The 27,612-nt window shown below is 47.9% G+C and overlaps 1 protein-coding gene across 6 annotated transcripts in view; it reads right to left on the bottom strand.

The window, feature by feature from the left end:
- Positions 1 to 27,612, bottom strand: part of PDE7A (phosphodiesterase 7A) — a 168,307-nt gene that overhangs the window by 57,273 nt on the left and 83,422 nt on the right. For all 6 annotated transcript variants that reach the window (XM_033934510.1, XM_033934511.1, XM_033934514.1 and 3 more), the window contains 2 exons: positions 26,676 to 26,739; positions 19,384 to 19,479 (listed from right to left, as the gene is read on the bottom strand). In XM_033934510.1, the coding sequence (XP_033790401.1) occupies positions 19,384 to 19,479; positions 26,676 to 26,739 (160 nt within the window). The remainder of the gene's footprint in view (positions 1 to 19,383; positions 19,480 to 26,675; positions 26,740 to 27,612) is intronic.

Below are 27,612 nucleotides of genomic sequence, written 5' to 3'. Positions count from 1 at the left end.
TATACTATACTATACATTTTTCTTCTATACCGCAAATTTCAGATAGGATTCAGTGCGGTTTACAAAAGATTAAGAACAGGACTGCAAAGTTTTACTCTGCGAATTGATAGTCTGGAGCATTGGTGTCACAGCCCTGAAGCAATGCTTAAAAGACACAAAACGATCATCAGCCTGTCTATTTTCTAACTAGCTTATTTTTTCTAGTTAAGTTTTGACTATTTTTAGGCTCCCACCTGCCAGTAAAGCACAGTTACTTACTGTAACAGGTGTTATCCAGGGACAGCAGGCAGATATTCTTAACGCATGGGTGACGTCACTGACAGAGCCCCGGTACGGACACTTTTAACTAGAAAGTTCTAGTTGGCCGCACCGCGCATGCGCGAGAGCCTTCCCGCCCGACGGAGGAGTGTGTGGTCCCCAGTTAAGATAAGCCAGCTAAGAAGCCAACCCGGGGAGGTGGGTGGGACGTAAGAATATCTGCCTGTTGTCCCTGGATAACATCTGTTACGGTAAGTAACTGTGCTTTATCCCAGGACAAGCAGGCAGAATATTCTTAACGCATGGGTGACCTCCAAGCTAACAGAGAGGGAGGAGGGATGGTTGGCCATTAGGAAAATAAATTTTGTAACACAGATTGGCCAAAGTGTCCATCCCGTCTGGAGAAGGCATCCAGACAGTAGTGGGTAGTGAACGTGTGAACTGAGGACCAAGTGGCAGCCTTGCAGATCTCCTCGATGGGCGTGGAGCGGAGGAAAGCCACAGAAGTAGCCATAGCTCTGACCTTGTGGGCCGTGACAGCACCTTCCAGTGAGAGACCGGCCCGAGCATAACAGAACGCAATGCAGGCAGCAAGCCAGTTGGAAAGCGTCCGTTTAGAAACAGGACGACCTAGACGGTTAGGGTCGAAGGACAGAAAAAGCTGAGGGGACGAGCGGTGAGCCCTGGTACGGTCAAGGTAGTATGCAAGGGCACGCTTACAGTCCAGCGTGTGTAACACCTGTTCCCCAGGATGAGAATGGGGCTTCGGGAAAAAGACAGGCAAGACAATGGACTGGTTGAGGTGGAAGTCCGAGACCACCTTGGGAAGAAATCTAGGATGGGTACGCAGAACCACCTTGTCATGGTGAAAAACCGTGAAAGGTGGGTCTGCAACCAGTGCATGCAGCTCACTAACCCTCCTGGCAGAGGTGATGGCAATGAGGAAAAGCACCTTCCACGTGAGAAATTTGAGAGAATTTGTGGCAAGAGGTTCAAAAGGAGGTTTCATGAGGGCGGATAAAACCACATTCAGGTCCCAGACGACAGGAGGAGGCTTCAGAGGTGGTTTGACATTGAAGAGGCCTCTCATGAGCCGGGAAACCAGTGGATGAGCCGTGAGAGGTTTTCCGAGGATAGGCTCATGAAACGCAGTGATGGCACTGAGGTGGACTCTGATTGAGGTAGACTTGAGGCCAGCGTTGGACAGAGAGAGCAGATAGTCCAGTACAGTTTCCACCGCCAATGAGGTGGGGTCGTGGTGATGTAGTAGACACCAAGAGGAGAACCGGGTCCACTTCTGATGGTAACATTGGAGGGTAGCCGGTTTCCTGGAGGCATCCAAAATACGACGGACAGGCTGAGACAGATTCTCTGGAGAGGTCAGCCCGAGAGAAACCAAGCTGTCAGGTGGAGCGAAGACAGATTGGGATGCAGTAGAGATTGATGCTGCTGTGTAAGTAGAGTAGGAAACACAGGAAGAGGAATGGGTTCTCTGGAGCTGAGCTGGAACAGGAGGGAGAACCAGTGTTGGCGAGGCCACCGAGGGGCGATGAGAATCATGGTGGCTCTGTCCCTGCGGAGTTTGAATAACGTCCGCAACATCAGAGGCAGCGGGGGAAAGGCATAGAGGAATCGATCCGTCCAGTTGAGCAGGAATGCATCCGGTGTCAGACGATGAGGAGAGAAGAGTCTGGAACAGAACTGGGGCAGCTGATGGTTGTGAGGAGCTGCAAAGAGATCCACTTGAGGAGTGCCCCACCGAGCAAAGATGGAGTGGAATGTGGGAGGATCCTGAGTCCACTCGTGAGGTTGAAGGATGCGGCTGAGATTGTCGGCCAGGGAGTTCTGGTCGCCCTTGATATAGACAGCCTTGGGAAAGAGACTGTGGGCCGTGGCCCAAGTCCAGATGCGGATGGCCTCCTGACAGAGGAGGGGAGATCCGGTGCCGCCTTGCTTGTTTATGTAGTACATGGCGACTTGGTTGTCTGTGCACAGGAGAAGAACCTGTGGGTAGAGGAGGTGCTGGAAGGCCCTGAGAGCATAGAACATGGCCCTGAGTTCCAGGAAGTTGATGTGATGTTGACGCTCCTGAGGGGTCCAGAGTCCCTGGGTGCGCAGGTCTCCCATGTGAGCTCCCCATGCATAGGGGGAGGCATCTGTGGTTATGATCAGGGGGTAGATGAAAGAGTAGACCCCTGGAAAGATTGGAGGAGTTCAACCACCATTGAAGAGATAGCTGAAGAGACGATGTCACAGAGATGGGATGCGAAAGAGGATCTGTGGTCTGTGACCATTGGTTGGCTAGAGTCCACTGAAGTGTCCTGAGGTGGAGTCGCGCCAGAGGAAATACATGGACCGTCGATACCATGTGGCCCAGGAGGACCATCATCTGCCGAGCTGGAATGGAGTGATGAAGGAGCACCTGATGGCAGAGGTGGAGCAGAGTCCGTTGGCGGTCGGAGGGGAGAAACGCCCTCATCAGAGTGGTGTCGAGAACTGCACCAATGAACTGAAGTCGCTGTGAGGGAAGTAGGTACTACTTGGGGTAGTTGATCTCGAACCCCAGGAGATGGAGGAAAGAGATGGTGTGTTGAGTGGCTTGTAGCACAAGCGGAGACGTAGGTGCTTTCACCAACCAATCGTCCAAGTAGGGGAACACCTGGAGGTTGTGAGACCTGAGGGAGGCCGCCACCACAATAAGGCACTTGGTGAACACCCTGGGTGATGATGCGAGGCCAAAGGGTAGCACTTTGTACTGATAGTGATGGTGCTGTATCTGAAACCGTAGGTAGCGGCGTGAAGTCGGATTGATTGGGATGTGAGTGTAGGCCTCTTTGAGGTCTAGGGAACATAGCCAGTCGTGTTGAGAGAGAAGAGGGTAAAGCGTGGCAAGGGAGAGCATTCTGAACTTTTCCTTGACCAGACACTTGTTGAGGTCCCGGAGATCGAGGATGGGACGCAGGTCTCCTGTCTTCTTGGGAACCAGGAAGTAGCGGGAGTAGAATCCCTGACCCCTTTGGTCTGAGGGTACCTCTTCGATGGCATTGAGAAGAAGGAGGGATTGGACCTCCCTCAGGAGGAGGAGGGATTGGGAGGAGTGAGAAGCAGACTCTATGGGAGGATTGTCTGATGGAAGAGTCTGGAAGTTGAGAGAGTAGCCGTGGCGAATGATGTTGAGGACCCACTGGTCTGATGTGATGACCTCCCAACGGTTGAGGAAAAATTGTAGGCGTCCTCCGATAGGCTGAGGAAGAGGCAATGATGGTGGGAGACTGGCTATGACCTGGAGAAAGGAGTCAAAAGGGCTGAGATGGTTTTGACGGAGGGAGAGGCTTGGCAGGTTGGTGAGACTGGGAGCGAGCCTGAGGTTGATGCTGCTGACGAGGTCGGCGAGGCTGCTGTTGTGGCGGGTTGAGAGGTCTGGCCGAGAACCTGCGTTGGTAGGAGGACTGCTGTCTGTAGGGTCGAGCAGGCGGAGACTTCTTTTTAGGTTTCACCAGAGTATCCCACCTGGTCTCGTGAGCCGAGAGTTTCTGAGTTGTGGAGTCCAGAGACTCCCCGAAGAGTTCATCACCAAGACAAGGTGCGTTCGCCAGGCGGTCTTGATGGTTGATGTCGAGATCAGAAACTCTCAGCCAGGCCGGACGCCGCATGGCAACAGCCATGGCAGATGCTCGAGAGGTCAGCTCGAAGGAGTCGTAAATGGAGCGAACCATGAATTTGCGTAGTTGAAGTAGGCTGGAAATTTGTTGTTGAAAAAGGGGGACCTTACGCTCAGGGATATATTTTTGCAAGGATGAAAGTTGTTGCACCAAATGCTTCATGTAGAAGGAGAAGTGAAAGGTGTAATTATTAGCCCTGTTGGCAAGCATTGCATTTTGATAAAGTCGCTTGCCAAATTTATCCATAGTTTTGCCCTCTCTGCCAGGAGGGGTGGAGGCATAAACACTGGAGCCCTGGGTCTTCTTTAAAGTGGACTCGACTAGAAGAGATTCATGGGGTAGTTGAGGTTTGTCGAACCACGGGATCGGAATAACCCTGTACAAACTATCCAGTTTTCGAGGGGCTCCCGGTACAGTGAGAGGGTTTTCCCAATTTTTGTAAAAAGTTTCCCGTAAGATGTCGTGGACGGGTAACTTAAGGAATTCTTTGGGGGGTTGTTCAAAGTCCAGGGTATCGAGAAAGGCCTGGGACTTTTTAGAGTCAGATTCTAATGGGATAGAAAGAGCCGCCGACATTTCCCGAAGAAATTTGGTGAATGAGGATTGTTCAGGTTTGGAACCGGTATCAACCATCGAGGGTTCCTCGTCCGTTGACGAAGCCTCATCCTCGGTACCGGGTGGGGATTCTTCCCACAAGTCCGGGTCCCTGACGTCGGGGTGTGCAGGACGGAACGGTGGTGTGGATGGCTCAGTGTGGCGAGTCTTAGTGACAGACTTGCCAGAGCGCATCGAGACGGTACCGGGGGAGGAAGATCGGTGCCGGTCCCGGTCTCGGGGGGACCGGTGTCATTCTTGATGTCGGGGAGGGTCGGCATCAGAGCGTGGTTGCACGGGAGGATTGAGTGGTTCGGCTGCGAGTACCGGCATGGACGTGTTCAACGGTACCGATGGGGTCGACACCGGTGGTATGGTGCGAGGCTCGGGCCGGTCTGGTACCGGAAGGAGTGGGGCCAACATTGCTGGTAACAGGTGTTGGAGTTGCTGCTGTAGTTGCTCCTGCAATTGGCTTTGGAGTATGGCCGCAATGCGGTCATCCAGAGGAGGCACCGGTACTGCTTTTTTCTTTTTCGGTACCATAGGTGCCGCTCCATGCCCCGGCGATGAGGAGGCCGATGACGAGGCACTCACCGAAATCGGGGCGGAGCGTTTGCGGGGTCGGCGTGATGCCGGGAGGACCGGCGTCGCCGCTGTGGCAGGAGGGCGCTCAAGGGAAGTGGAAGGCTTCTTAGCCGGCTTACCTGGTACCAGCGACCCCGAGGAAGGATCAGGCGTCGTCGAAGTAGTCGGTGCAGACTTTTGCGGTGCCGTCGACGGCGCGGCAGATTCCATGGCAGATCCGGTACCGAAAAGGATATTCTGCTGGATCTGCCTATTTTTTAATGTGCGTTTTTTAAGAGTAGCACAGCGGGTGCAGGTGTCAGCCCGATGCTCTGGACCCAAGCACTGTAGACACCAGTTGTGCGGGTCAGTGAGAGAGATCGGGCGTGCACACCGCTGGCACTTCTTAAAGCCCGGCTGAGGGGGCATGAAGGGAAATACGACCTCCGCAAAATCAAAACCGGAGGCCTGTATGGTGGCAACAGGCCCCGCCGGGGCCGGCCTAAAAAATAAGGGAAAAAACGAAAGCAAAGTTTTGTTTTTTTTTGAACGAAAAAGGAACCCGAAGGGAAAAAGAGCAAAAAAGTGGAGAATTTCGCGAGCGGGAAGGCAAAAAGTAGATTTTTCAACGGCCGTTGAAAACACATGCGTCTTCTTCGCTCCGCGGAAATGAAGAAACTGGGGACCACGCACTCCTCCGTCGGGCGGGAAGGCACTTGTGCATGCGCGGTGTGGCCAACTAGAACTTTCTAGTTAAAAGTGTCCGTACCGGGGCTCCGTCGGTGACGTCACCCATGCGTTAAGAATATGCTGCCTGCTTGTCCTGGGATAATAAGTTATATGTGAAAGTTTTTTGCCAGTGATGCTTGGGTGGAAGAGAGTAGGAACACCTCTCCATGTCTGAGGCTTTTCTTTCGCCTTAAAATACTTTTTCTGGCGTTGGTGTATACTGACCAAATGGAGTGATTGTTTTCTAGTATATTCCCTATACAAGCACGCATACTCTTCAAATTTTACTCCATGCTATTCAAAGCCCTGAATGGCGATGTATCAACCTATCTAAACAATCACCTAACCAGGAACAACACATTCAGACCACGGAAAACACAGGCACCCTTCACTCACCCCCCCAATCAAAGGCATACAATGTAAGAAAATGTATGATGGCCTACTAGCCACCCAAGCAGCGAAACTAGACCAGCACATCTCCAACCTGCTGATCATAACATCCAACTACAAAACCTTCAGGAGAGAATTAAAAACCAAGTTATTCATGAAATTTGTCAAGTCAAATTAACCTTCTCAATATATCCCTGGACCCTAATGCTTCTTCTAATTATCTATCATGTAATCTCACTGGGTATGCCCAGACCAATTCTTTTGTAATCTGCCTAGAACTGAAAGGTATTGGCGGAATAGAAGACACTAATGTAATGTAATCTAGTGAGTTGAGATTACATCAGACTGTAAAGCGAGTCCTCTTAAAACAATAACAGTTTTGTGTTGATGGCTTTTTAGATGCTTCAATGATGGCTGACATAGGTGCAGATAGTGTGAAAACATCTACTCAGTGGGCGCGATAGATACCATGCTGTGAGTGCTTGTAGATTGGGATGAAGAAGAGAACCTTCGCTCTGTGTCAGCAATATTAGAAAGATTTGAAGTATGATGGGCTCCTGTACGCTGAGTTGTAGGAGAAGAGGGAACCACAGTTGACGTGGCCATCAAGGTACTAGGAGAACCATGGTGGCTTGCTTTTCGCAAAGTTTAAGAAAAGTTTTCTCGACTACAAAAATTGGAGGGAAAGCATAAAGAAACTCGCCCTACCATTTGAGGAAGAAAGCATCCAACTCCAGACAATTGGACTTGTAGAGTCTAGAACAGAAGAGTGGAAGTTTGTGGTTGTAAGGGAAACAAGGAGGTCTACTTCCTGGATCCCCCAATACGAGAATCCTATATAATAAAATGCTAAGCGCGCATGCGCACTCTTACCCTGTGTTCCCTGATCCCTGATCTGTTGGGCTGTGGCAGGTAAGAGTACGCATGCACGTGTCTAAGGACCGGCAACAGGTAACATGCCGCGACTACCCCACCCCTACCCAGCACACCAGTAACACGCCGCAACTCCCCCCCACCGCCGCTGATACTACCCGGCACAGCAGAAACGCCCGTTGACCCTCCCAGCCGACCCACCGCGAGACGAACACAAACCTCCCGGCTCCAGCAGCGTCCGAGGCACAGTAAACACGCTGTTTCGCGTCCTTCTACTGGCCTAATTTCCTCTGCCGCGTCCCTGATGACATCATCAGAGATGCGGCAGAGGAAATTAGGCCAGTAGAAGACCGCAAAGCAGCGTGTTTACTGTGCCTCGGACGCTGCTGGAGCTGGGAGGATTGTTGGCTGTCTAGCGTGGGAGGGTCGGCTGGGAAGGTCAAAGGGGGTTTCGGGTGTGCCGGGTAGGGTCGGCGCAAGGGGGGGGGGTTTAAATGGATACATGCTGCTCAAGGGGATGGGAGGCAGGCAGACAGGCTACCATCGGGGGGGGGGGGGTTAAATGGAAACATGCTGCTCAGGGGGATGGGAGGCAGGCAGGCATCGGGGGAGGGGTTTAAATGGAAACATGCTGCTCAGGGGGGATGGGAGGCAGGCAGGCAGGCTCGCATCGGGGGGGGGGGTTAAATGGAAACATGCTGCTCAGGGTGATGGGAGGCAGGCAGGCAGGCTAGCATCGGAGGGTGGGGGGATTTAAATGGAAACATGCTGCTCAGGGGGATGGGAGGCAGGCTGGCATCGGGGTGGGGTGGGACAAAGTCTGGAAGATAATGATGGGGACATAGGAAGGAGGCACTGGAGGCACTAAGGACATAGAAAGGGGCACTGAGGGCACTAAGGACATAGGATTCACTGAGGGCACTAAGCAGGTCAGAGGCACTGGGGGCACTAAGGACACGGGAAGGAGGCACTGGGAGCACTAAGGACATAGGAAGGAGGCACTGGGGGCATTAAGGACACAGTACGCTGGCACTGGGGCACTAAGGTAAGGACGTAGGAAGGGGTACTAAGGACATGGGAAGGAGGCACTAGGGGCACTAAGGACATAGGAAGGGGCACTAAGGACATAGGAAGGAGTCACTGAGGGCACTAAGGACATAGGGAGAGACACAGACAGAAAAAATGACAGACAGACAGGCAGTGTGCAAGGAGAGAGAGACAAAGAAAAAAAAACCCCAGACAGACAGACATCTACTCTAGCACCCGTTAATGGCTTAAAAACTAGTATCTGTCATAAGATGGTTGAGTGACCACTCGTGAGTTTGAAGGAGTCTGCTCAACTTGTCTGCTAAGATGCTTTGCTTTCCTGCTAGATAAATTGCCTTGAGGAATATGGTGCAAGGAATTGTTCAGGACTAGATTTATATGGCTTCTTGGCAAAGTGGGCGGGACCATATGCTTTCTTGTTTGTTCATGTAGAATAGTGTATCGCAAACTGTGTGCCTCGGCAGAATGAGGAGGAAGAGAGGCGCAGGCGAGATGACTTGCCTACAGGACGTGCCTCTTGCCACAAGTTGATATTTGTTAGACTTAGGGGGTACTTAGCTTGAAGTAGTTGAGAAACACTGCTGTCGGCAATCAGCCGGCGCCAGCGCATCTCCTTTCCATCCCTCTTCCCTGCTGGAACTCCCTACTGCCTTCTCAGGGCCTGTCTGGAGGGCCCCTGCGCAGACATCGACGTATTGATGTCACACATGCATGTGATGTCATCACGGCGATGTCCGCATACCTGCAGATGCCTCGAGCTGTGGCCACTACCTTTAGTGTGCCCTGGCACAAGAAAGTTTGAGAGACACTGGTGTAGAACATGGCAACTTGGTTGTCTGTTCGAATGAAGAGGAAATGTTGGAATGTGCAGAGTGCATTGCAGATTGCTCGAAACTCCAGATCGATATGGAGAGTTTTTTCATGAGGAGTCCAGCTGCCTTGGGTATGAAGGCCATCGAGATGGGCACCCCAACCAAGCATGGAAGCATCTGTAGTGAGTTTTCCAATATGGTGGAATGTGGTATAGAAGGCCCCTGGAAAGACCAGCCAGCAGCATTCATCACTAGAGGGACTGATGAAAGTCTGAGGTCACCTGCATCTGTTGTGAAAGTGCTCCGGTGGCTTAATACTATTGGGTCACGGACGAGCATTGAGAGCTCCGTCCTAGAGTTGAGCTTTTGAAAAGGTTTTCCTACCTGACATGCCGAAACTGAGGGGCTAAAGCATCGCTACCTCCTTGCGGCACTCTGGGGTGCCCGTTGTCAGCTCTATTGATGGAACGGGGATGATGGGAATCCTGAGGACCCGCGGGTTCCCCCTTCGGGTTGCAGGAATCCCGTGGGGACGCCCCCTAAGGTCGCAAGGATCCCATGGGGACCCCTCTCATGGTCTCAGGGATCCTGCGGGGTTCAATACAAAGCCCTCCCTCCCTCCGACATCAGCGCTGACATTGGGGAGACTTCCGGTCAGCTATGTGTGCTGCGGCAGGGCAGGCAGGAAACAGAAGACGAGCCTCGCGGCTCGAGCTCCATTTGGTTGAGAAAGTTGGTAATTTGTTGGAAGATGAGGGCTACACACGAACGTGGGAGGCAAATGTGGGACAGAAGGAGATCGAACTTGGGAGACAAACGCGGAACACAAAAGGGGGGAGGGAGTGCGTTTTTGGACACAAGGCATGAACTTGGGAGAGAGGATGGAGGAAGGGAGGGAATGCGTTTTTTTACACAGAAGGCATGAACTTGGGAGGGAGGGAGGGAAAGAGATGCTGAGGTGGGGGAGGAAATGCATTTTTGGACACAGAAGGCTTGGACTTGGGAGAGAGGAAGGGAGGGAAAGATGCTGAGGTGGGCGAGGGAATGTGTTTTTGGACACAGAAGGCATGGACTTGGGAGAGGAAGGGATGGAAAGAGATGGTTGTGTACACGGGGAATGGAAGAGGGAGAAATATTGTGGTGGAACGGACAGATTGAAATGGATGCAAGAGGGAGGAATGTTGGACATAGTGGTGAAAGGAATGGAGGGAGAGATGTGGCATGGTGCTAGAGAGGGGTGATAGAAGGAGAAATGGGCATGGGACTGGTGGGCAGGGGCAAAAGATGAGAAAGGGATAAATGCTGGACCATGGTAGGAGGAACCAATGGACAGCAACAGAAGAATTTACAGAAGATGGGAAAGCAGAAAAAAGAAACTGGGACCAACTTTATGGAAAAATAAGTCTCCAGACAACAAAGGTGAAAAACGGAATTTATTGACTAAAATATGTTGGCTTTGGGAAATGTATATAGCAGATGTCTTTGTATTGTGTTCAAAAGAAAAGGAAATGCATTTCTGGTTTTATTTCTACAGTGTTGAAGTACTTGCTGACTCTTGCTGTGACTGGTGGGGATCCCCAAGCACCGCCAGCAGAGGACCTCCTCTAGAGACGGCCAGAACTCCGCTCCACCAAGCGCAGCAGTCGCTGGCAGCATCCATGAGCCACTGAGATGCCAGCATCTGTGACTTAGGGACGCTTGGCAAAAGGGACCCCCGGCCAACTGCAGAGGAAGTCCTCAGCTGAAAGTTTGGGGGTCCTCATCAGCTGAGTATTTCTATTTTATATTTACATTAGAGGCTCTGGTAGAAACCCGTTTACAAAGTAAGTATTCTTCCCAATTAATATTTCCAAATTAATAGTGTCTTTGCTTATTTGTAAATGTCTCTACCGGAGCCTTTAATTCAGTAGCATAATTAAATGAAATAACTGTTTCTGAAGTTTATAGGGACGGCCTGGACGAAGGGGATTCCTCGCGGGGACGGATGGGGACGGAGGGGGTTCCTTGCGGGGACAGGTGGGGATGGAGAGATTCCTCGCGAGGATGGGTGGAGACGGAGGGATTCCTTACAGGGACGGGTGGGATTTTGGTGGGGACGGGTGGGATTTCTGTCCCCGCGCAACTCTCTAGTCTGCAGCTTCTACCAGGCAGAGCTGTCCCAGGATAACTGGAAACCTCTATAACACCTTTCTCAACTCACTTGCAGAAAGAAAAAAAACTGAGAGAGGGAAGTGCCCGGTGATGCAGGAAGGCGGAGCTGAAAATGTAGATGATGCCTTCTGCATATCTCACGGGTAAAAATGCACTACCCACATATCCAGGACTCATGTGCTTTTTGCACTGGAACCAGACTTTAATTTTCAGCTTTGGTTTAAACCAGGTGATATAGGTTCAACTGCAGTTTGGGTCAAAAATGGTTAGACCAATTTTCCCAAAGTGTTTACTGCGGCGCCCTGGAGCGCTGATGTGAACTCAAAGGGGTGCCATGGAAGAAGACACAAACAAGCTGCGAGCATACTGCTTCCCTTCCTCCAGAGGGAAAACTTCTCTCCCTTCCCCACACTGTAGCTTACAATCTTCAAGCCACCAGCAATTTAAAAACATTGTCTTTGATGACCCGGAAGCTTTCCCTCTGCTGAAGCGCCCTTCCTCTGCAGGGACAGGAAGTTGAAACAGAGAAAGCTTCCAGGTCCGCTGCTAGCAGCCTGAAGATTGCAAGCTGTACAGTGGGAAAGAGAGAGAGAGAGGTATCCTAGCCCGCTTGGGGGGGGGGGGGGGAGAGGGAAAGAGAAAGCCACACCCAATTGAGAGGGAAGGGCAAGAGAGAAAACTGCCAAATTGGGAGGTGGGGGGTAGAAGGAAGGATACAGATTCCAGATCAGAGAATGGAAGAAAAGGAAAGGAAAGGGAAGGGGCAGGTAGAGAAGAAAGGAGAGAGAGATGGCACACCACATTGAAGGGAAGGAGAGAAGAGAAATATCAGACCATGGAGGCAGAGTGGAGAGAAGAGAGATACCAGATTATGGGAGGGGATGATGCCAGATCATGGGTGTAGGGGGAGGGAAGGAAAAATTATGTTCTTACCTGTTAATTTTCTTTCCTCTAGACGCAGCAGATGAATCCAGAGACTAGTGAGGTAGCACACATCTATCAGCAGGTAGAGATAGCGAATAGAGGTCTGCACGGGAACGGGGATCATGGGAATCCCGCGGGTCCCATGGGAATCCCCCTAACCCACGGGACTCTCACGGGGACCACCCTCTGGCCCATGGGACTCCCACAGGGACCCCCCACTAGCCAACGGGACTCCCATGGGGATGGAAGGCTTTGGAAGCAGGGTTCGTCCATATAATATAATGGACACGTCAGCCTTAGTAAAAGAGGGGGTTTATAAGTTAATTATCTGAACAGAAAACAAAAAAGGGTTCTACTAAAGAGATTCCACAAGGAAAACAGCAGCGCAAACACAAAAGAAACTGGAATTGATGATCCTGTCAGAAGTAATTGCTGCTTTTTATGGGGACGGGTGGGGATGGAGGTAATTCCTTGCGGGAATGGAGAGGATCCTGACGGGGATGGGTGGGGACGGAGAGGATCCTGGCGGGAACGGGTGGGGACGGAGAGGATCCTGGCGGGAACAGGTGGGATTTCTGTCCCCGTGCAACTCTCTAATACAGAACTGATTAACAGGTGGTCCTATTGGTTGGCACCCTCCCTGTATCTTCAGTATTGCTCCTTGCCCAAGCAGTCAGAACCAGAATATGGTCAACACGTAAAAAACTTCTTTCCCAAAACAAATTGCAAAGGTAATAATAGAGAGAACTACCAACTATAGCAAAACTGCTGAAAAACGCAAAGCACAAATCCAATAGCCAGAATGGGTGGGGCTCTGGATTCATCCGCTGCGTCTAGAGGAAAGAAAATTAACAGGTAAGAACATAATTTTTCCTTCCTCAGCAACAGCAGCAGATGAATCCAGAGACTAGTGGGATGTAGCAAAGCAATTCTCAATCAGGGTGGAAAGCGAACACCACCTCGGCAATAACCGACACACCAAAGGCAGCCTCCGCCCGCACCGCCACATCCAACCGGTAATGTTTAGAAAAAGTATTCTTGGAAAACCAAGTAGCCGCTCGACAAATCTCCTTCAAAGAAAAACCTGTGGACTCTGCCCAAGAGGTAGCCATCACTCTAGTGGAATGAGCATGAAGCTTGTCCGGCAACCACCTACCAGAAGTCAAGTAAGCGGAAGCAATGGTTTCCTTGACCCATCGAGCAATGGAATAACACAGAGGTGATCTGAATGGCGAAAGTCGTTGGTAAGTTGGAGATAATGCAGAAGTGTCCTATGTACATCTAGGAATCGCAGAGAAGAGAACTTCTCCCCCAATACTTTTTCCGGAAGGCTGGAAGGAACAGAGACTGGTTAACATGAAAGGTTGAGACCACTTTAGGAAGAAACGATGGAACAGTCCTCACAGACACACCCGAATCTGAAAGTGCAAAAAAGGATCTCTACAAGACAACACCTGCAACTCAGACACCCGCCTAGCCGAAGCCATTGCGACAAGAAAAACCGCTTTCAACATCACATCCTGTAGGGGTGTTTCCTTATTCACACCTGAAGGTTAGGCCTCTCTGACTTCATAAAGCCTGAACCATTGTCTGCCAGAAATCTTTCCAGCCTGAACCATGCAAGAAGAGAAAGAAAACATCTTTGCTATTTATGCCTGCTGATGCATTCTGGGTATGTACCAGAACTGTATTCTAGTCAAGGACATCCAGCTATGCCTACATGCTCAGCCTGTGTGAATCTTGGGGGAGGCATTGCTTCTGTGCTGTTCTTATCTAACGAAGACGCCTCTGTTACACAGCCAGTGCGAGACTTTACACAGAAAGACTATTCATCTAAGTTCTGTTTCTGGTTTGGTCCTGAGAGGTCATCTGATGAGAACAAAGTAGAAGGTGCCTAATTGTTGATTAGTCTATGTTAGGATGTAAGGAAGCTTGCATCTTATCATAGGTTCACTGCACATCTTCTATAATAATTAAGACCTGAAAAGTTACCTCTTGTGACTCTCTGCCTGAGAGAGAGAAACCGGACCTTTATACAGATCTGGATTCCATCACATAAAGGAAACCTTTGCTGCCAACGGCTGACAGACTCTTGTTCCTGTACCAAGGGAATTCATTTCTTTCGTGCTGAGAAGAAGACTAATTCCGTCTCCTAATCGGATGGTGAGATAAGGAAATTATCTATCTTATCAGCTGGGGCTAGATAAAAGTATTCCATTGTTGTATAGGATAAGGATTTGTAAAGTTACTCTTGGTGATAAGCTATTTTTAGAGTTGCTGCTAATCAGGAATTATTATTATAAGGAATTATTTAGTGTGTAAGAATTAGTTTTACTCATTTATCTAGCAAGTTTGGTGTGATAATTATGTACTGAGTTTCATATAAGTATTCGGATATTTTGTGAACAATAATTAGTTATTATTTACAGCTGGCTTGTGAATTATATATTTTTATATTTCTATAATAAAGTATTTCACATAGCCTGGGTCTCTGTGTCGTGTAAGTAGGTAAAGCTTGCTGAACCTGGATGAGGTATTATGGTTTTCCCTAGTACCTGACTAAGACAGGCACGTAACTTGTTTATGTAACTGATTAGTCATCCATAAATCTACCTACAATCCTTCAAAGTCGCTCCGGACAAAGGCTCAAAGGGAGGCTTTAGCAACCCACCAAGGACTATTTAAGACTCCATTCCGGACAGATCTTTTTAATAGGAGGATGAATATGTTGCACCCCTTTCAGAAATCGAACCACATCAGGCTGAGACGCCAGGGAAGAACGCTCCATGCGGCCCCTGTAACAAGCAATAGCAGCCACTTGAACTTTAAGAGAATTAAAGGCCAATCCCTTGGCAACTCCATCTTGAAGAAAGGAAAGAATATTAGAGAGCGAAGCCTGGAAGGGCGACAGACCCTGAGCAGCACACCAAGAATCAAAAAACCTCCAGACTCTAGCATATGAGGCAGAGGTAGATCTCTTTTTTGCTTGAAGAATGGAAACAACCGGTTCAGAATAACCCCTACGTCTCAGCCACGACCTTTCAAGAGCCAGGCCGTAAGACCAAAGCAGGATGGATCTTCCATGTTGATGGGACCCTGAGTCAGTAAGTCCAGAGTCACTGGAAAGGGCAACCGATCGCCCATCGAGACACGTACCAGGTCCGCATACCAAGGATGACGCGGCCCATCCGGAGCTACCAGGATCACCGTTCCCGAAAAGTGAGTTATGCAATGCAACACACGTCCTATCAACGGCCAAGGAGGGAACACATAAAGGAGACAACTCGGAGGCCAAGCAAGAGCCAACGCATCTACCCCTTCTGACCCCTGCTCCCTGTGTCTGCTGAAGAACTGAGGAAGTTTTGCATTTGTGGCCGAGGCCATGAGATCTATTTCTGGTAGACCCCCACCGTTGCACAATGAGGTCGAACACCTGAGCGGAGAGTCCCCATTCTCAGGGATCTAGAAGATTTCTGCTGAGGAAGTCCGCTTGAATGTTGGCTTGACCTGCAATATGAGCCGCCGACAGTAGAGGAATGTGAAGTTCCGCCCATTGAAGGAGAAGCATTACTTCTTGCACCAACTGAGGACTGCGGGTACCGCCCTGCCTGTTGATATATGCCAATGCCGTGATGCTGTCCGAAAAAAACCGCGTCGGACGGCCCTGAATCATATGCAGGAATGCTTGCAGGGCGAGCCTGGTCACTCTCAACTCCAGAAGATTGATGGGCCACTGAGCCTCCTCTGCAAACCAGACTCCCTCGCTGACTGAAGGCAATGAGCTCCCCAGCCCAACAGACTGGCATCCGTCGTAACAATCATCCATTCCGGAGTCGCCAAAGGCATGCTTTTGAACAGATTGAGATCGCTGAGCCACCACGACATGCTGAGTGATGCTTGAGGCGTCCATTGCAGATGACGATTGTAATCCTGAGACACTGGGGACCACCAAGAGAGAAGGGACTGTTGCAGCGGTCTCATGTGAAAGTGCGCCCACGGCACCACTTCTAGCGCAGCCACAATTGAGCCGAGAACTTGAGCATAATCCCACACTCTCGGCCTGGGCGACTGTAGGCGAACCTGTGAGCGTAACTTCTCTCCCCGGTCGCAGGGAAGAAACACTTTCCCCACCTCCATGTTCCAATGACTGGGACGGAGTAAGAGAGCTCTTCGGAAAGTTGATCACCCATCTCAAGGATTGAGGAAGAGAAATCACCCTTTGGGTCGCCGACAAACTTTCCTGTCTGGACGACGCCCGGATTAACCAGTTGTCCAAGTAAGGATGCATTCGAATCCCTTCCCGGCGAAGGAAAGCCGCCGCCACAACCATTACCTTTGAGAACATCCGTGCAGCCGTGGCTAGTCCAAACAGCATGGCTCGAAACTGATAGTCCTGACCCATGATCGCAAAGCGAAGATACTTCTGATGTGGTGGCCATATGGGGATGTGCAGATAAGCCTCCTTGAGGTTGAGTGCCGTCAGGAATTCCCCCAGCTGAACCACCGCAATGACTGACATCACTGTTTCCATCCGGAAATGCCGTACCCGCAGAAAGCGATTGACCTTCTTGAATCCAGGACAGGCCTGACCGAACCCCCCTTCTTGGGCACGATGAAGTAAATGGAATACCTCCCCTACCCCCTCTCTGCTGGAGGGACTGGAATAACGGCCCCAATCTCCAAAAGAACTTGAAGAGTGCATCGCACCGAATCTCTCTTGGCAGCCCCTGTACAAGGGGAGACCAAGAAAGAATCTGCGACGGGAAAGGAAAATTCTAACTTGTAACCGTCTTGAATAATGTCCAAAACCCAACGATCGGACGTGATCCGGGCCCACTACGCCAGAAAGGAAGACAGCCGCCCCCCAATGGCCGCGATGGAAGGAGCCGACCTCCCATCATTGGGAATTATGCAAGGCCGGGGTTTGGGCTGGCGGGGCAGTTTGGGGTTTTGTAGGACGAAAGGAATTTTTCGGTGGAAATCAAGGCCTAGAATTATAGGAAGAACTGGAAGATGGGGGAAAGGACGGCTTTCCAGGCCTATATCTCCTAACATCCCAGAAACGATTTCTGGCAGACAAAGCTCTCAAAGGAGCTTTAGGTTTATCTTCCGGTAACCTTTGTGTTTTGGTATCCCCAATTTGTCCAAGTCATCACCGAAAAGCAGAAAACTCTTAAAAGGAAGCTGCATGAGCCGAAGCTTGGATGCCGAATCCGCCGCCCAGTGACGGAGCCACAAGAATCGTCGAGAAACAACAGAAAGAGCCATTTGTTTTGCCGAAGCCAGAATAATATCATAGAGGGCGTCCGCCATATACACTAGACCTGTTTCCATATCTGGAAAGTCGGCCGGCACAGGCACCTCGGTCTCCAACATTTTATCCGACATACCTTGAGCCCATTGCAGGCAAGCCCGTGCCGCATAGGAACTGCACACCGCCACTTGAAATGTAACCGCCGCTACCTCAAAAGACAGCTTAAGGAAAGATTCAATCTTCCTATCCTGGATGCCTTTGAGGGCCATACCACCGGCAAGGTAGTCTTCTTGGTAACTGCAGCCACCAAAGCGTCCACCCTGGGGTTCCTAAATCTGTCCAGCTCTTCCTGAGATATAGGATACAACTGGCACATAGCCTTCGCCACCCAGAGACCAGCCTCCTGCCTGTCCCACTGCGCCGAAATAAGGTCAAGCACGCTTCATGCACCAGAAATGCTTTAGTCGGTTTTTTCGTGCCCATAAGAGGATTAGCAGATCCTGATGCCTGCGTATCCTGCTGAGAAATATTAAGGCCCTGCAACGCTTTGGTAATAAAGGATGGCAATTCTTCTCTATGAAAAAGCCGGAGCACGGAAGGATCATCCACTTCCCTAACCAGCGCCTCCTCGAGCTCTAAATCCACCACTTCACCGTCTTCCAGAAAATCTGGATGAGACACGGAGAATGCAAAGTCTGATGGAGGGTCCCTGCCGTCCATAGGCACCAAGAGGTCCATTGGCCTGAAGGACCGACCCCTGGTCCAAATTACAGTCCTGTCACTAAGCAGGCTGAGAGGTCTGCATCAAAAAGGTCCTGTGGATCAATATGACGAACTCCGGGGAAAACGCCACCGGATTCGATTGAGCCTGCATTGAAAAAGTCTTCTCCGGAGCAGAAATCAGATCCGCAAAAGAAGATGATGAAGAAAAACAACTGACAACTGGTGCAGTCGTCGATATGCAACGAAGCAGAACGGAAGCAGCTACAAGCGCGGGAGAAGTAGAGCCGACATCAACTGTGCGGGAAATGGCTGACACAGCAGGCACGAGCTGCACGTTGTCCCCCACAGCGTCTGCACATCCCGCCGAACAGAGGCCTGACGGTGCTTGCCGCTTCCCACAGCGGGAACACGTCTTAACTGCCTCTGCCGCCATAAATAACAACTGCCGAGCACTGCAGCTGCCCAAACAAAACCTTGTTCAAAAACCCCAGCGACTAAACCGGCAAACCAAGAAACACCAAGAAATAGAAAGAAATAGCACTCTCACCCGAGTCCACCGTTGTTAAGGCTTGTAGTTGCAGACTGGGACAGACAGCAAAGCATCGTCCAGCAACATCACACTGGCCTCATTTTTTTGTTTTTTGCTGGGAAAGAAGAAAACACAGAGGACCAGGAAGAAACCTCAATCCACCGGAGAGTAGGGTGGGGCAGGGACCTAGGGGGCCCAGGTGTGACTCCCAAAGTTGGCACCACTCAGCCAAACACCCCAATCTATCTGAAGAGAAAAATTCTCAACAGAAGAAACAAGAAACCAGCCAGAATCCAGGAGCTCGTGGAACAGCGACCATCACCTGCTGGGAGATAGAGAATACTGAAGATACAGGGAGGGTGCCAACCAATAGGACCACCTGTTAATCAGTTCTCCATCTCTACCTGCTGTTAGATGTGTGCTATCCCACTAGTCTCTGGATTCATCTGCTGCTGAGGAACTATTAGGTATTTCTTTTGGACTTAAGGGTGCAGTGAAAACATTTCTGATACTCTAAAGGTGCCTTGAACCAAAAAAGTTTGGGAACCCCTGGATTAGTTTCAGCAGTTTTGGATTTGGCTGAAAATGGAAAAAAAAAAAAAAAAAAGGGACAGCTTTAGCTGGCCTCTGTACAGTACTGTTCCCAACATAGATGCTTCAAACATTTCAGTGGACTTGTGAGATTAGTTTCAAAATGTTCAGTTAAATTAACCTGAAAACACATTCTTGGTTTCTACGTGCTGAATTGATTACAATTTATCATTAGAATTCTGGAAGCAGTTTTTAATATCTGTGTAATAAAACATTTACATTAAAGGTGCTAGAGCAGCTAATTTGTTATAATTAAATATATCATCAACAATTAATACTCACCTAAAAATCTACGAAGTTTGACCATATCCAAGTTGAAATGTTCTATAAGTCCATGCTGGTTTAAAAGGTGAAAGGTCAAGTTGACTAAACTGTTTCCTAAGAACAAAAATGCATACAAATATCATCACATACTGTTAAAAAAAAACCCTGAAGATTTCTGTAGGTAATCCCTTTGTTAGTAGAGACTCAGTGTAATTTCATTAGTGAATAAAAGAAAGGGACGGAGACCAAAAAGAAGTCATACACCATAGAGTAAATGGGCTTGTCTCCATGATAGAAGGGGAGTTGGAAGAGAAGTTGCATAGGTAGGAAAAAGGTAACAGTCAAAAGACACAATAGAGGATAGAGGATAGAGAATGGGGGACAATTCTTTTGGCAAAATCTATGGTTGAAATTCTAAAAGAATTAAAGTATGTACTATTTTCATATTACAATTAAAATTTGTTCAAAGTATAACTGATTATTTGTAGTGCCTTGCAGAAATCTTCTGACTCAAAATTACAATTAAAAATCCATTAAAATAGGTGTTTTTTTCAAAGATTTACACAACATATTCTTTATTTTCAAATACAGAACACCACATAGAAACATTCAAAAACTAAATTTGTTATTATCTTGATAGATTTATCAAGTGTTGTTAGTAAATCTATGTATTACTTATATTGTACACTTGTTGAAAGTTTAAAAATGAATAAAGAATTTAAAAAAAAACCCAAAAACTAAATAAGAAACCAAGATATCTTGATTGCATAGGATTTCACACTCAAGGACTCATTTAATGAAACTTTTTTTGTCCCACAAGACATTAAAGATAAGAGTCTACCAACTTTGCACAAAGGGTTGGTGTGCTTTTGCCTATTCTTGTTGGCAGAATAGCTCAAGCTCTTTCAAGTTAGCAGGGAATAATTTGATGACTGCATTCTTGTCACAATATTCTATTGGATTCAACACTGGATTTTGACAGACTGGGCCACTTAAGGATATTCACTTTTTTTCTGAGCCACAAAACAGTTTCTTAGGATCCCTGCCTTGTGGTGCATGATCTTCTCAATCCTAGGTCGATAGCATACTGGAATAAGCTTATGTTTATTATGAGTACTTCCTATACCATTTTTTCTGGCACACAGGTCAAAGTGGCTCACAAACAAAATAAAGACAATGAACACAAATAAAATATTGAAAAGGAATGCCATTGGTCAAAGGACAAATTGCTGTCATTCAATAGAAGATACAGTAAGGAGATACTCAGGAATAGGAGCAACATGGTAACTATTACCGTGGCAATTCTGCAATTACTGTGGCAATTCCTATGGTAATGGGAAAAACCTGCCAAATTTGCCTGGTATTACTATGGTAGTGCCACAGGAATGGGAACCGCTGCCATGGTAATATAGAAACATAGACATAGAAACATAGATACAGACGGCAGATAAGGGCCACGGCCCATCTAGTCTGCCCACCCCAATAACCCTCCCCTACCTTTCTCTGTGAAGAGATCCCATGTGACGATCCCATTTTGTCTTAAAATCAGGCACGCTGCTGGCCTCAATTACCTGTAGTAATTAAGAGGAAGGGAGCCGCAGCGCAAGGGCTACACTGCGTGGAAGCAGCGGCAAGAGGCAGGAGAGCGGAGAGAGAGGCAGGAGAACCGGAGGGAGACGCAGGGTAGCAGGAGAGGAGAGCCGGAGACAGTTTTCAGCGGCGGGTAGCGGCGAGACGAGGCTCCGCCCACCCCACTGCGTCAGCGCAGCGTCATCGCCCGGGCTCCCCCTTAAGAGGAAGGGAGCCAACGGCGCTCAGCCGTTCGGCGCGCGGCGAAGGCGAGCGGCAAAGGCGCTCGCCTTAGCGAGAGCGCCTTCGCGAAGGGCCTCAAGAAGGGCATCAAGGAAGGGCTATCAACTTTAGCCGGTCTCTTAAATTCTACAACTAACTAATTAACCAATTGACTTCTATCTTTCTTCAACTTTATTCCAAATCTTTCTACTTTCTACCTTATCACAAAGAACTATAATCTTTCACACTTAACAGGCGGTCCACACCTCTCACCCTATCCCCAAACCCTTTTTAACAGGCAGACCATCCTATCCTCTAACGTTTAATCAGACTGACCTCACTAGCACACTAACAAGCAGGTAACCTTAACTGACAATTAACTAAGTACTCTTTCTCCCAGACCAAGAACTAACTAAATACTTTTATCCCCAACCTCAACACTTTCTGACAACTGCCCCTATCCTATCCTAAACAAATATCTTAAAAAAAATAAATAATAATAACTCTTTTGTAAATGGCAGGTAGAACTAGAAGCAGCAAGACTTCTATCAAGACAGGCAGTTCAGTCACCGAAAGCACCCAGGGGATGGCTATGGTCTTCGTACAGATGGAAGGGAAGTCAGGACGGAGGGCAGAGGTCTCTGTTCAGACCGAGGCCATCCCCTCAAAGACATCAACAGTCTCCACACAGACATCGGGAAGACATCCGTTCTGATCGGCTGTGTGCTGTGATCAGGGGGGGCGGGGAGGGAGGTCTGCCCCGGGTGCAGCCATAGGAGGGGGGGGGTGCATAGCCGGCCAGGTCCCCTTACCTTTGCGGCGCTTCCTCCGACCGACCGACCGACAACAGGCCCGGTCCAACAAACCTCCCTGCCCTGTAGCCGCGAATCTAAATTAATTTCTTACAGCAGCTTCAATACTCCAGCTGCTGTAAGAAGGTAATTTAGATTCACGGCTACAAGGCAGGGAGGTTTGTCGGACTGGGCCTATTCTGTTGTCAGTTGGGCGGGGGAGCGCCACAAAGGTAAGGGGCAGGGAGGGAGAAAGGAAGGAAAGGTGGAATGGAGAGGAAAAGACACTTATGATAAAACTGAGGAGGGAGAAGGACGCTGAAAGCACTGGGGAAGACAAAGGGGTGGAGAAGGATGCTGAAAGGACATGGGGAAGACAAAGGGGTGGAGAAGGATGCTGAAAGGACATGGGGAAGATGGAGGGGTGGAGAAGGACGCTGAAAGCACAGGGGGAAGACAGAGGGGAGAGAAGGACGCTGATAGGACATGGGGAAGATGAAGGGGAGAAGGACGCTGATAGGACATGGGGAAGATGAAGGGGAGAAGGACGCTGAAAGGAAATGGGGAAGAGAGAGTGGGGAGAAGACGCTGGCAGGGAAGAAGAAGAGATGCCAGACTATGGGGGGAGCGGAGGGAAGAAGATGGGTGCCAGACCAATTTGGAAGGGGGGAGAAAGGAAGAGGCACAGGTTTAGAGCAAATGGAAGACGCAGAGAGAAGAGAGATAGTGGATGGAAGGAATTGAATGAGAACATGAGGAAAGCAGAAACCAGGCAACAAAGGTAGGAAAAAAATTATATTTATTTTTTTTTTGCTTTAGGATAAAGTAGTATATTAGTTGTGTTGATAAAAATTTATAAACATTAGAGGCTCTGGTAGAAACCCTTTTACAAACTATATATTCTTCCCAATTAATATTTCCAAATTAATAAAGTCTTTTTGCTTATTTGTAAATGGGTTTCTACCAGAGCCTTTAATTCAGTAGCATAATTAAATGAAATAACTATTTCTGTAGTTTATAGGGACGGGTGGGGATGGAGGGGATTCCTCGCGGGGACAGGTGGGGATGGAGGGATTCCTCATGGGGATGGGTGGGATTCCTCATGGGAATGGGTGGGATTCCTCACGGGGATGGGTGGGGACGGGTGGTACCTTGGCGGGGACAAGTGGGATTTCTGTCCCTGCGCAACTCTCTATCTAGGAGGTGAATCACCCACACTACAGGCGAAGTAGACGCCATCAGATCCCCCTTGAATTCACAGGCCGTGGGCTTCGTGTGTGCGAAGTCCATAATGGACTGCTGTCTCTTCGCCGCCATAGCGTGCCCGACCAGTAGCAGAGGTAGAAATGCTAAAAATCATCCGCTCAGCACGGCTGCGATCACAGGAGGGGTGAAATGCAGGCGAGAGGCAGACAGAGCTCAAAGATTAAGCATCCATCTTGGGTGCTGACATCACTTCCCCCCACCTCAAATTGCCTTTTGAGGACTAAATCCACTCAACAGTTACTCCACCTTCACAAGGCAGCGCAGCAAATCCACTTTAGGCAGGGCAAACAGTTGCTGAAAATCTGTAGTCATCAGATACAGCTTTGTCCTAGTCCTGGCAACCCGCAAAGGGCCTTCAGGAGTTTCCCAATGCTCTGTCAGTATCTTGGTAATATCTATATGCGAAGGGAAAAAAAAGTGGTCTGAGCCTTAGTGCTGAAAGGGAATAGATTCCGTACAAACGTAAGGAAATTCTTCTTCACCCAGAGAGTGGTGGAGAGCTGGAACGCTCTTCCAGAGTCTATTGTAGGGGAAAACACCCTCCAGGGTTTCAAGACTATGCTGGACAAGTTCATGCTAAACTGGGACGTATACAGGTGAGGCTGGACTCATTTTATAGCACTGGTCTTTGACCTGAGGGCCGCCGCATGAGCGGACTGCTGGGCACGATGGGCCACTGGTCTGACCCAGCAGCAGCAATTCTTATGTTCATAACTGAAATCCAATCCTCAGAGCTCTGCAAGGGCTCAAGCTTTAATTCCCACCAGGATTCTGCAATTATCTAGGTACTGGAGCTGAAGGCTTGAGAGATGTGTCAGACCTGCAGTCAGCAGCTGGAGGGAAGGGAAAGGTACAAGATACACAGCTCAGAGCTGGAGCTAGAGGGAAGGGAGAGAGCTCCTGGACCGCAAGGAAGGGGGGGGCTTTATGGAAGGGTAAGCTAGGTGCTGAAGTCATGGGATAAGTGCTGAGGGAAGGGAGGGAGGTGCTGGACCTGCAGGGAGGAGGAAAGAGAAGGGCAGGCAAGAGGGATGCTGAATCAAGGGGATGGAGTGAAACATTTAACAGTGGAGAGAGAGAAGAGATCGAGACACATGTTGATGTAAGGGTGTAATAGGGGAGAAGATGGACACAGGGAGATATACAAAAAGAGGGGAGATGGTGGGCATGGATGGGAGCATAGGGATAGGGACACAAAGGGGAACGCTTTATGGGGGTGGTATATGGACACAGTCAGTGGAGCAATGCTAAACATAGGAGGGTATAGGGACACAGGGAAGATGGCTAGACATGAGGGAGAAGAACGCAGTTAGAGAGATGTTGGACTTGGGGAGGGGCATAGGGACACACAATTGACACTGGGTACGGAAGGGATAGGGACACAGAATAGTGTTGATGATGAAGGCAGGGAGATGGGCACAGGGGAAATACTAGAAAGGGACATATAGGAGACAGAGAAGGGAGATGCTGAACATGGGGATGGGGATGGAAGATGGAAGATGAATGGTGAGCATGGGGAAAGAAGACATCAAATGGTCAGGAGACACTGGCGAGCGAGTTAAGAGTAGGCAGAAGGAAACAGAAACTAGAGCCTAAGACCAAGGTGACTTGAAGAATAAAGTGATCAGACAACAAAAGGTAGAAAACATAAATTTATTATTTTCTATTTTATGATCAGAATATATCAGATTTGAAATATGTATTCTGCTTGAGCTGGTGTTAGACATATTTGGGAACTACAAAGCCCAGGCCGTGCTTCTTTAGCTTCTAGCTGGCTTAGGGCTCTCTCTGACTAGGGGTCAGTTGCCCTAGTCGCACTCTCCTAACACTATTCCTGCCATGTGTGACTAAAGTATTCTGTTAGCTTGATTTTTCTATGTAGATTTCTGTTGCAATTTGGCTTTTTCAATTTTCTCGATAGTGGAGGGGATATTTGTGAGGGGGAGGGGAGAGGAGGTGAGGGGGAGGGGAGAGGAGGTGAGGAGGTTTTGTTGATCCTTGCTTGTTTCATTTTATACTTTAATAAAATAAGTTCTGCATGAAATCATAACTATTCGAGGCTTGTGCGGATGGGATCAAACGATTTGCGGGGATGGGGCAGGGACGGGGACCGAGCTCATAGGGATGAAGCAGGGACAAATTTTTTCACCGCATCATTCTTTACTCAGGAGCACAAACCCCCAAAGAGCTGTTAAAGCTCAAATGAAACTAGTTAGAAACAAGTCAGAAGCAGGGCTGTTGATGCTTGGAAGACAGAGGAAATACTGAACATTCAATGCTGCATAATACCCTTAAAGGGTGAGTCACAAGAACTATTTTGTTCCTCTGTCTCCATCCGCTGATAGAGGGATACAACCATTGGTCTGAACTGGTCTGTTATGATGAAATAGAATAAGAATCCTTAGCAAGTTTCTATAGAATGCTAAAACACAAAATAAAATATAAAAGATTATTTCAAACCTACCAATGGCGCTTTGTTATATTAGAGAATAAATACATTTTTAAAGCTTTCCTGAAAGAATAATAGGAGTCAATTTGCCTAATCCGAAGGGGAAGCTCAAACTTACTTAATCTAAAAATCAATCTTGCAGATGTATTTTGCAGTAACTGTAATGTTTTCCAAAATTTACAATTACTGCAAAATACATCTGCAAGGTTGATTTTTAGATTAGGGGCTCCTTTTACTAAGGTGTGCTAGCGTTTTTAGCGCACGCACAAAATTACCCCGCGCGGTTCTAGAATAATGCCAGCTCAATGCTGGCTTTAAGGTCTAGCACATGCGGCAATTTAGCACGCGCTATTCCACGCATTATTCTAACACACCTTAGTAAAAGGAGCCCTAAGTAAGTTTGAGCTTCCCCTTTGGATTAGGCATATTGGCTGCTATTATTCTTTCAGGAAAGCTTTAAAAATGTATTTAACTGTAACCCCACAATATAGAGAGTTACAGTAATCTAAATAAAAAGGCAAAACTGTGCAACGCTTCTAAACTTTGGAAAATCAGTAATCTGTGAAGCACCTGTAGCTGTCAAAACTTGAAAAATAATTATTTAGTTAAATCATTTATCTGGGTTTCAAATGTAAGTTTCAAATCTACAATGATTCTTAGAATTCTAGACTTATCTTTAATCTTTAAAAATTCTCCAGAAAGTTACTTTCTTTGGTACAGATTCAAAATCAAACCAAATTACCTTTGTTTTTAACCTTTTCAGCCTCAAGAAACTATTATGGACCCATAAATCGATCTTTGAAATAATGTTATTCCAAGGATATAAGATAGAGTGTCTTCAAATTTATTTAGTGTTGGACATAACAGAAAGGTACCATCTGTATATGAAAATATGTAAAACTGTACCTTGGGTGAATCTCAAAGGCAGTTAAATAAACGAACAATCCCTTAATGATGAAATGAACTTTGTTTAGCATATATAAAGAGAAAGATTTAAGTAGAAACTAACTTACCATTTGTTAATCTATCAAACAAAAAGATATCAAAATTCCAGTTGCCAACTTTTTCCAGCATACACTAAAATAAATAAAAATAGATTTCTAAGGACCAGTAGTGATCAGCAGAATATAAATACTTTGTTCCTGTAATGATTTTTATCCTATCTGGAAAATAAGATGCCGTACAATAAGCATGCATAGCTTGTATAATAAATATCCTGTAACACTTCCACAACAAAGTAATTAATTTACATGGAAGTGGTATACTTCATGCAATGGACAATATAACAAAAGTACATATGGTAACAGTAATCCACTCCCTTATCAGTTGCTTTTGAAGTAATTGTTTTTTAATTCTTTTAAGCTGATCCCCTGAAATTGTCTTTAGCCCCAATGGAAGAAAATCTGATGATTTTATGTGGTATGGGTAACGCCATATGTGACACAGCCAGGAAGTCCAAGAACTATTTCATTGCCACTGTCAACGTAATTGATTTAGTATAGTTTCATTCTAACAAACTTCATAAATAGTAACCCTTTCATATTCAAGTGATAGAGAATTAGTATTACTATTTACTTCTGAAATACTGCACAACATTCTCTTCTTTAAAGAGTGCAGTTCTGTCACAAGAATCTTGTGTCACAGAAACAATAGTGGGCACATACACTTCTCCCTCCGTATTCGCGGTTTCAGTAATCGCGATTTCGATTACTCATGGTTTTTAGCTTGCTGGCTCCTCCTCCCAAATTATGTCAGCTTGCATAGAGAAATCACTGACTTCAAGTATTTACAGAGAAAATCGCTGATTCCAAGCACTTTCTTCACCGTGTTTTGCCTCTCCTTCAGGAACAGGCCCAGTCTCCACCATGTTATTCGCGGTTTCATCATATTCACGATGGTTTTTAATAGAAAACAGCGAATAACATATGAAAAAGTTATTTGCGGCTTTTC

Source organism: Geotrypetes seraphini, chromosome 2, assembly GCF_902459505.1.
Source record: "Geotrypetes seraphini chromosome 2, aGeoSer1.1, whole genome shotgun sequence".
Classification (NCBI taxonomy): Eukaryota; Metazoa; Chordata; class Amphibia; order Gymnophiona; family Dermophiidae; genus Geotrypetes; species Geotrypetes seraphini.
Note: the sequence above shows the minus strand (reverse complement) of the source record. Positions and strands in the feature narration are given on the sequence as shown.